General features: G+C 32.1%; 1 protein-coding gene across 1 annotated transcript; it reads right to left on the reverse strand.

Annotated features, from left to right (window-relative positions):
• Positions 1-638: 638 nt before the first annotated feature.
• Positions 639-7,995, reverse strand: LOC106773187 (mediator of RNA polymerase II transcription subunit 19a). Its single transcript, XM_014659901.2, has 8 exons — positions 7,762-7,995; positions 7,565-7,682; positions 3,754-3,820; positions 2,414-2,703; positions 2,023-2,262; positions 1,691-1,750; positions 1,384-1,532; positions 639-1,288 (listed from the first exon to the last, which is right to left on the reverse strand). The coding sequence occupies exons 3-7, from the start codon at positions 3,782-3,784 to the stop codon at positions 1,482-1,484; spliced, it is 672 nt and encodes a 223-aa protein (XP_014515387.1). The 5' UTR covers positions 3,785-3,820; positions 7,565-7,682; positions 7,762-7,995; the 3' UTR covers positions 639-1,288; positions 1,384-1,481.
• Between the last annotated feature and the right edge of the window lie 1,807 nt (positions 7,996-9,802).

Raw genomic sequence — 9,802 nt, forward strand, 5'->3', positions numbered from 1 at the left:
AATTAGTTTGATTTTTTTATTTGATTAATTCGTGAATTTCAAATCCAATACATTTGATCCAACCTATTTAATATTTTCGCAAATTAGATAATGATATTTTTTTTACTATATTATGAACAATAACTTCTTTTTTATTTCCTAAAATGATATTATATACAAAATAATACGTTACTTATAAAAATGCAATATATATTTTGTTTACAAATATGAAGTAATATTAAAAGATATTTATCATGAAAAATTTTACCTTTAAAAATATATTTCAATAGATTTTCAATTCAATAATTCAACTCGCCCCAGATAATTAGAGTTGCTAAATAAAAAAAGTTATTGAATTTCTGATAAGTTATACCCAACCCATTTGAATAGGTTTCTGAGTAAGCGTTATTGAATTTCTTTGTCACCCTTTGTTTAATCTGAAACCAAAAAATACAATTACAAAAATTCAACCATAAATAATTAAGAAACGCCCCAATAAATCAGTTTGATTTGCCAACTCCATTGTTCAATTAATCTGCCATTTGTTCACCAAATATCCCAAGGCATATATACAACAGTTTATACACAATTGTTTGTCTATCTTTTTCTATCATTCAAACATAACGAATTATGTGTAGCAAAGTGGTAGATAAACAAAATTATTGTCCGAATTGTTCCATAAATTGTTATAAACATAACATATTTCTCAAAACTAAAAATGGTGAAGAGGTTGCTATGAAGCACAGTTGTCAGATAGTGGTGTCATAGGTACAGGATATTTAGACACAACTTAAAGAGACCAAAGGAGTGTGTTAACATTTGCCATTCTTTGGAAAGGCACATCCGATCTGATTCAAAGGTACTTGATGGATTAATCTTGTACTGTTGTACAATGATCAACATACACAATAGTGGATTTGCTAGAGGCTAAGGCAAAACATTCAAATGTACGTAACATTAGATTAGATACATGATATGGGGGAACGCAATCAATGTACGTATTCCCCATAGTTAATTCGTTATCCTAAACAAAAAGACTGAAAACTCTAGTTTGTTTCAACTACAGATTGTTTAAGAACACTACTAAAATACTTTAAAAGACCAAAATAATGTATACATGTTGAGATATCCAGTGCTCCAATAGACTGGGAAAAGGAAGAGGAAAGTTTTGCAGAGTACTGGCAACTATATAAGGTAACTGTTATTGTACAAAAGAAAAAAGATTGTCTTCATAAAATTTTACCTGCACCCTTTTTCTTCTTCAGGTGAATTCACCATCATGAAATCTTTAGTCAGATCACTAGCTACCCTGAAAGAAAATACAAGATATTATTACCAGATGCCATAGAGCTGTCAACTATGCCAGAAGATAAATTGAAGATTGTGGCAGATGTAATGAAGTACCTCATGAAATTTGATAATGTCAATTGAAGGCCCCTCCAACTTTTAACAAATGACAACAACCAATTCAGGAAAATAAATGAACTACAGTATGACAACACTTAGCCAGCGACCTTAATTGCTCCCAATTCATCAATTTTTGAGCTCTTGTGCTGCAATGATATTAAGAAATTTAATAGAGAAGTTCACGTGAGATTGGACATGATCAACCACAGAGAAGAGATGGACATTTCAGAAATGTATAGAAAAGAAAAAGAAGAAAACGAAGGTTGAAAGCTTAATCTCCAGACAAAGTGTTTTCCTTTATTACCTTACTCCTTTTGTGTTTGTGCACATCATTAACATCATCATCTCCATCATGCTTCCTTTTCTGAAATATAGTGAGTTAAAAAAGATTAATAAATACAACCAAGTTTTTGCAACATGTCCAAATAAAATGTGGAGCAAATCCCCTTTTAAAATGCTAACATCAGTTGAGACAGATGTCAATAATCAGATCGTAAATCACAAAACAATTTAATGACCCTTAATCATCACTATGATGAAAATTTGTTGAGTTAATTTGCAAGGTTATGGAAGGACTTTTAGAACCATTTTTATTCTCAATTTGAACACAGATGAAGCCATCTAAAATTTCTCAACCTTTTCATGGTGTTTCTTTGAGTGATCAGCACTGGAATCACGATGCCCACTTTTATCTTTCTTTTTGTCCCTATCCTTGTCCTTGTCTTTGTCTTTGCTTCGGTCTTTATGACGATGCTTGTGCTTCTTATGCTCCTTGTCCTTATCTTTGTCCTTGTCTTTGTGCTTTTTATGCTTCTTCTCCTTGTCTTTGTTCTCACTTTTTGATTTTCCTGAAATAGTAGGAATCCCTTTCTCCGCCTATTAGGAGGAAAAACAAGGAATAAGTGCATGTATATGTCAAAAAAGGACAAAATCAGCTGTTTTTTAGAAGAAGAAATGATAGCATATCAATTAATTTTATGCTAGAAAAGCAAATTAAGTAGGATAAAAATTAGAGAAAACTTCTTACAGCGGGCAAGTCAATGGGAGCTGTTTCCCTTAGTTGAAAAGCCTCCTTGAGAACATCTAGGTCAAAAGGCTGAATACGAGCATTTGTATCTCTAAAGGAGGATGTATACTGAATAAGTTGATCCAATTGCATCCCATCTCCTTTTCTTATTTCTGTGTCTCCTACAACATTGTGAAGGTAGTGTGTGTCCGCAATAGGAACAGGGAGAGGCCTCTTGCAGAAAAACTCATAGTGGGGTAGTAATTTGAAATGACTTATAAGATCCACAGCACCTGTCAATTCTCTTGGTCCTAATGGTTCAAAAGACACAATATTATAGGACAAAAATAAACACATGAAAGCTTACTGTAAAAGTTGAAAACCGGATGCTTGCATGGTAATTTTTGTAAGACAGCGGCACAAATTATGAATAGATGTCTATAGCATTATATATCCACACTTTGTAATTTCTTTTCATCAAATAAATTCGGCCATAACAGTAAATAAACCCATTTGAGCACTTACAAAAAAACATGGCAAATTATGAGTTCCTATAAACATAACATAGTTTGGGGTTCACAGATACAAAGTTGAAAATTAGAGTAGAAGTGTTTATCTTTCTTGGGCAAAAATATATAATCAATGTACATGCTGATTTCAGTTTTTATGCTATAAGAGAAAAACTTATGACAAATATATATCCATGTCCAAAAGTCCAAACCAAAAAGAAAAGCATACACCAATTTCACAAAAATTGAAGATGAAAATAATTCATCATCATGCTATCCTTCAGCTGAACAACAAATCAACCATCTCATCAGTCTGATTACTTAATGCATTCTCCTTTTTCCTTTCAATTTCAAAACTGTCAACAAACACTAATTGACAAAATAAAAACTCTGTCAAAAGGGCAAATGGACTGTTTGAAATATACTGTTAAAAGTTATAAATACTGACTGTTTGAAATTTTACTTAAGTTTCACCAAATGGACAACTCTTACACTCAATGTTACATCAATACAGTCTGCTTCGGTAAACTTCTTCGTAAGCATTTCTAGGAGAAGAAAATAAGAAGGAAAAATGAAATAGACTTCCGTATAAGCTAAAACTAATTTATGCATGAGTTAAAGTTCATCTTTTAGAGAAGCTAATATGAGAGAGCTAATGCAAATTTAGCACAGGCATAAAATAATTCCAGTTTAGGAGAAGCTCATTTAATTTCTTTCTTCATATTTTTCTTTCTTAAAAGTGATTATAGATGAGTTTTACCCAAATAAACCATACTAATATAATATTACACAACAAACAAAGATTTATATACAATAATATAATGAATAACACTAATGTAACAAGCTTTTTACCTCCTCCAAACTTTTTGCCTTCGGGATCCATAATTCAATCTTGCATGAGTTGTTGAACCATTACCAACTGCAATTTATTATATGACACAAGGCATCTCATCCATAAATGTCAAAATAGGTTTCAATTGCAAGATATCAAAATGAATACAGGTTATGCATACAAGGGCAGAGATTTTCTGATAAAGAGGTAAAATTGTATTAAAGAAAAAAAAACAAGGGAAGTTAAATAAGAGTGTGAATAAGGTATCCGCAGAACCATTTAAAAGGTAAATTGCAATAACTACTTCTAAAGTTTCATGAAATTACACAAACTCTCCATGTTTTCTTAACATTTACAACAGCCTCCCTTCATTGGGGAACAAAGTGAAATGTTCTTTAAGCAATTAAAAAAGGGGGTTAGTGTAACGTATAAGAAGAATCTAGGAAGTTACACAGTGCTCTTGCCTTGAAGGCAAAGATTATGGGAACCATGTTGGCAATTGAGTTAGCTGTGGTGAAAGGATGGTCATCCATTTGGTTGGAAACTGATTCTATGCTATTAGTTGAAGCCTTCAAGAAACCTGTTATTGTTCCCCGAACTTTGAGGGGGTGATGACATTGTTGTTTAATTATTTGTAGTATTTTTAAATTTTTTAAGGTAATGACAGTGCTGACAAACTAGCAAATTTAGTGATTGATTCTAGGAAATATTTTGTTTGGTTTGAAGACTTGCCCACTAGTTTGGACTGGTTTGGACTTCCGGAGTTTAGGTTTTCATGATTGTATCATGGGTTTGGTTTGGTCAACCATGTTTGTACTATTTCTATTCCTTTCTTTCTTTTCAATAATACAATTTTCTTTAAGAGCAAATGATTGGTGAACTTTGGGGGGAGAACCTAATTGGGAGGCCAGAGTTTCGTAGTGATGCCTAGAAGAGAATAACCTTTCACAAAACGAAAAAATTATAGGAGGTTAGTGTAAGAAAATATGGAGAATTTTTATAATTTCACAAAACCTCAAGGCTAATTAGTGTAATTTACTCTTCAAAAAAAGGCAGAAATGAAAAAGCAGAAAACTGAAATTGCAACAAAGTCACTGCACACACGCTGTATTTTTATATTTGTATTGCGAATTGGCCATTGGCAGAATAACTCATTGCATGATTATAACTTCAAATGATCTGTAAGATCCAGAATTGTCATTTCAGTTAGAACAGAGTGACTATTCTTTCTTGTATCATACCCAAAATCAGTGTTTTCATGGCCAAAAATGACATAGAAACTTTGCACCCATCACCCATGCAGTACCAAACCGAATTATGTATATCTATGGAGGTGATCAACCATGAATTCCGCTGGCTATCATAGCTCTTTACCATCACAGAACTCTAAAACAGTTAGCACAAAAACTAAAAATGTATTGCAACTTATCAATATCATAAAGTAAAAGCACATGTCTCTTCATATATCCTCAGTAACCATTCACCACATTCACAGACATACCAAGCAAAGTTATATAAATCACTCTGCCTCAAATTACCTTCTGCTAAATTACTGTGAATAAGCTTCTGAGACATTTGAAAAAGCAATAGTATTCCAACAAAACATCATTTTACTTGCGCCACAAAACTTAATACTTATAATATGACTGAAAAAAACCCTCCCCAGTAAAAGTTTATTTAGAATGAACATTCTACACCAACATCTATTAAATATTAATGTGATTTAAATACTAAGGTTTGCAACCTATTTCACCTAGCTTTCCCACAACACACCATTCGACCTGAGTCAAAATCCCCAATGTAAGTGTACAACATCAATTAACAAAAAGTAAAGATTATTCTTTGCCCACAGTCAAAAATCTGCACATAGAAAATGCACCTATATAATTTATTCTCCTTGTTAGTTTATTTTGTATTTTTCCCTATTTACAGACATTTAATTTTCAAACCACAGGTAAGAAAATCTTGCAAGAGAATTCCCTATGGCACACAAAATCATCATCCAATTAGGGATCTTTAAAATTTTTAATGCAAAGAGAAATCTCAGTTACTTGTATCTCCCATCCCCAAATGCCATTCTGAAGGCATAAATAAGTTTATTTGAGAGGGGTGCTACACTGCTATTTGAAAGCGCACTGCTAATCCAAATTTTGGAGCAGCCCTTGACGGATCTACACAACTATTGACAACTTATCTAAAAGAACAAAAAATTATGCGACTGGAAGTAACTTATATATTAGAGACATATTCACTTGGATACTAGGCTCGTTTAAATCCAATTCTGAAATGAAGCAAAAACAATGAATTGTCAAAAACTAAACTAGGGTTCTAGAAAGCTGCACTTGAGCATTCAAATGAGTAGCTCGTATTTTTCAAAAAGATAATATGCAGATTTATCATTTGCTCATTACATGGAAATAAATAACCTTAAAACTACTATTATCAATCTCTTATTGCATTTAACTCTGAAAATGGTATGGCAATGATGACCGTTATTTTAAATATTATAATTATAATATTATATGAAGTAAATAATTTATACTACATATCTATATACTCAAAATCAACACAAAAAACATAAAACAGAAGAAATTTTGTGGAAAATAGTATGTAACAGTTTACACATACAATCACCATCAATCTAGGAGCAACAACATAGCAATGAAGAAGATGGTGAAAAATAAATGTCAAAACAGAGGCAACTTTTTGTGGAATAACAAATCTTGATGTTCCAGGTTAAAAATTGGTTATTTTGGTGGTACCACTATAGCATGTGAAAAGCCGTCATCTCTGGTAATTACAACCCAAGGCTGCTCCATTCCACTATCCCACTATAGAGACACTATATGGAACCATTAACTACTAGGCTTAAGACTTGGATAATTAGCCATAATTACTTTAATTTTGTTGATACTAATAACCAAATTTGGTATTTTGGTAGTGCCAGCATAACGCACCAAAAGCCATTGTCTTGGTAGCATTATTTTAGCACAAAAAAGGTGTTATATTGGTCGTTATAGCTGTTATCTTGGTAGCATTATTTTGGTCGTTATAGCTGTTATCTTGGTGGCATTACTGTGGTCGTTATTTATAGCTGTTATGGGAAACCACTTTGCTATTTGAATCCCATAGCAAACCAATCCACTTGGCATCGCACTATGGTGGCCTATGAACTACTATGCTTAAAACTTAGATAATTAGCTTAATTACTTTAATTTAGGCTATACTAATAACTATTTTGCAATTTTCTCTTCTGTTTTTTGAAGGCGACCTGAACTTGATTGGTTAGGCTTTGAAAAGATTAAGTCTCTGCTTTCAGAAAAGGGAAAGCTCAACCATGACCAGCATATGAAGCGGACAGTAACCCTACACGAATTTTACTAGAAGAAGCCAAGAATTCAAACCCTAGAATCATCAATCTTAACCCCCACACCAGGTTAGTCCTCTAAGAGCACAAAAGCAAAGGGGGCAAGGGGATCCAAGAATGAAAACAGTTCAACGCACACAGCCTCATCTGAATTTTGGAATACCAACACTAATTTCTAATCGGTTTTCAATACTTAGCATCTCTTCAGTCAAAACCGCTTTCCAATTCCCCTTCTCCCAGTTTTCAAATTTTGGGATCACTAAATATTCAAACGTAACGTTCAAAAAAAAAAATAACAAAGAATTAAAAGAACTTCTCAGACAGTATCGTTGAGCAGAATACTGGTGAAAATAAATACCACCACACACACCCCAGAAGAAACAAACCACCCTCCTCACCTGAGTTGATAATAACAATAAGAATAAGAAAAACATGCAGGAATTGAAACAGTGAAGATAACTCACATGAAGTGAGGCAATTTTGGCTTTGAAAGCAAACAAAAAACCCAATTCTGAAGAACCAGAGCAACGCCAATCTAGAACCTTCTCGCCCTTCGACAACCCGACAAATATCTCCGGAAAGCTGCGCAAAATTGGAATTGGTAAAGCGAAAAAAGCCAAAATCCGCAAAAGGGTACTCGAGTTGCGAGGAAAAGAGGAACCTTTTTTCCGTGCAGGAAAAACCAGCGCGAGAATTAGAATTGACCCGTGAAGGAGTTGGCGTGCGAGAATGGAAGAAAGGCCGAAAAGTGCAGATCCAAGCAGTGGGAGAAGAATAAGAAGATTTGGGTCCTCACAATAACACGTAAAGAGAAGATCTTTGGGTTCAGTTCTGGAACAAACTGTTTTTCCTTCGCAACTCGCTCGTGTTTGTGTTTCTCTGTTTTTTCTTTCTTCCTTCCCCTTTCTTTCAGTGTAAAAAAAAAAACAGCAAAACCCAAAATTCTCTTCTATTGCCGATGCCAGTTGCCACCTCTGAATTTATATTTAGCCCTAAATATGGGTAAATTATCGATCTTACCCTTGGCTAGTGCTTCTGCTATTGGATCAGGTGTTTATTTAATTACAGCAATTGCCACCCTATTTGGGAAAATAGAGTGAGTGCCATGAATGTGCATAGAAAAGATTTTCTCTTTTTTGTTTTTGATGCAATAGTATCATAGTAGACATGTTGAAATTGGGACCTTATCCTCCCAATTTTCTAAATGCCCTTATTCTTAAGGTATCAATCATTTCACACTAGGGTACATACCACCAAACTATGTAAAATTATCACATTAAAGTCCACGTGGGTTTAAGTCCTTTTCTCAAAAAAATTGGCATCATTTTTTCTCCTTTACAAACTTTGTTTTGTTTGAGTTGGTTTGATATGGAGTGAGAAAGAAATTCAATAAAATCACATTCAAGCCTTTGTTTTATATTCGTTTTGCTTGGATTGTTAAGTTTAAATCAAGTTGGTTAAAGAGTAATATATTGGATTAGGTTCTTTTAATTACAATAACTATGGATAACTCAAATAGAATTTAAGTAAAACCCTAAATTTAGAAACTAAACACCAATGACATCAATCATCATGAGAGTGATATTAATGTCATAATGCAAATTCACATTAATTCTCTAGCATGATAAGTTTTACATTTTCAAAATACTTGTATTTTTAATGGAATTTTTATTGCATTTTGTTTGTTTGTATTTGTAGTACTTAAATTTTTTATATTTTTAAATTAATTTTTTGTTGTTTAGTTTTGTTTTTTAATTAGGTATGTAATTATTATTTTCTTTTGTCATTGTTTCACTGTCTTTGTAAATTAAAAATATGAGATATTATTGTTAATAAAATAATATTAAAATTAATATAAATAGATAGGTCATTTTTATTACTTTAACCACAAAACCTCACAAACCAAAACACAATTGTTCAATAAATTTGTAAGGATAAATGATTTGTATAAATTTAATTAAGATCTCACAGCATATAATAATATCTAAATAAATTTAATAAAGACTTAATTGAAAATATATAAATTTATAAAAGATTCAAAACACAACTCTATCAACAAACAATAATTTGACTAAAAAACATATATATGAGAACAAAAAAAATGGAAAATCAAACTAAAGGTGAAACATTCTCTAAAGCCTGTGACTTTCTTATTTATGACAAACTCTTTGTCATTCTTGTGAAAAGACTTTTAACTTTGAACATTATAAGACAAAATTATAAAATAATGTAGGCTTGACGAGGTGATATCTCTAAAGTATGTTTGTTTTACCCTTACGTGGCATGTATGTAATAGGTGAATCTTCCATGGTTCCTACATCAAAAGTGAACAACAAGATATTATCAAAAGTCAAAGAAAAAATTTAACTAAAACAACAACTTTCAAGGTATTTTGCCACTTTAATAAAAAATGTTCTGAAATTTTTATACATTTCAATGTTTTTTTAATGAAATTAAAACTTAAGATGGTGTTTTTATTCAAATTTTGCAAAGTAATAATGATCATGAATATTTTTCTCACTCTTTTAAACAATTTATGGCTTCTTATGGAATTGTTTACGAAAATTAATGTGTTTATACAACTCAACAAAATGAGGTGACTGAGCAAAAAAATATACATTTTATTGAAATACCTCACACTCTTTTAATTAATGGTGAGGTTCCTCAATATTTTTAAGATGATGTTATTATTACTTCATGTT

This window comes from Vigna radiata, chromosome 9 (assembly GCF_000741045.1).
Source record: "Vigna radiata var. radiata cultivar VC1973A chromosome 9, Vradiata_ver6, whole genome shotgun sequence".
Classification (NCBI taxonomy): domain Eukaryota; kingdom Viridiplantae; phylum Streptophyta; class Magnoliopsida; order Fabales; family Fabaceae; genus Vigna; species Vigna radiata.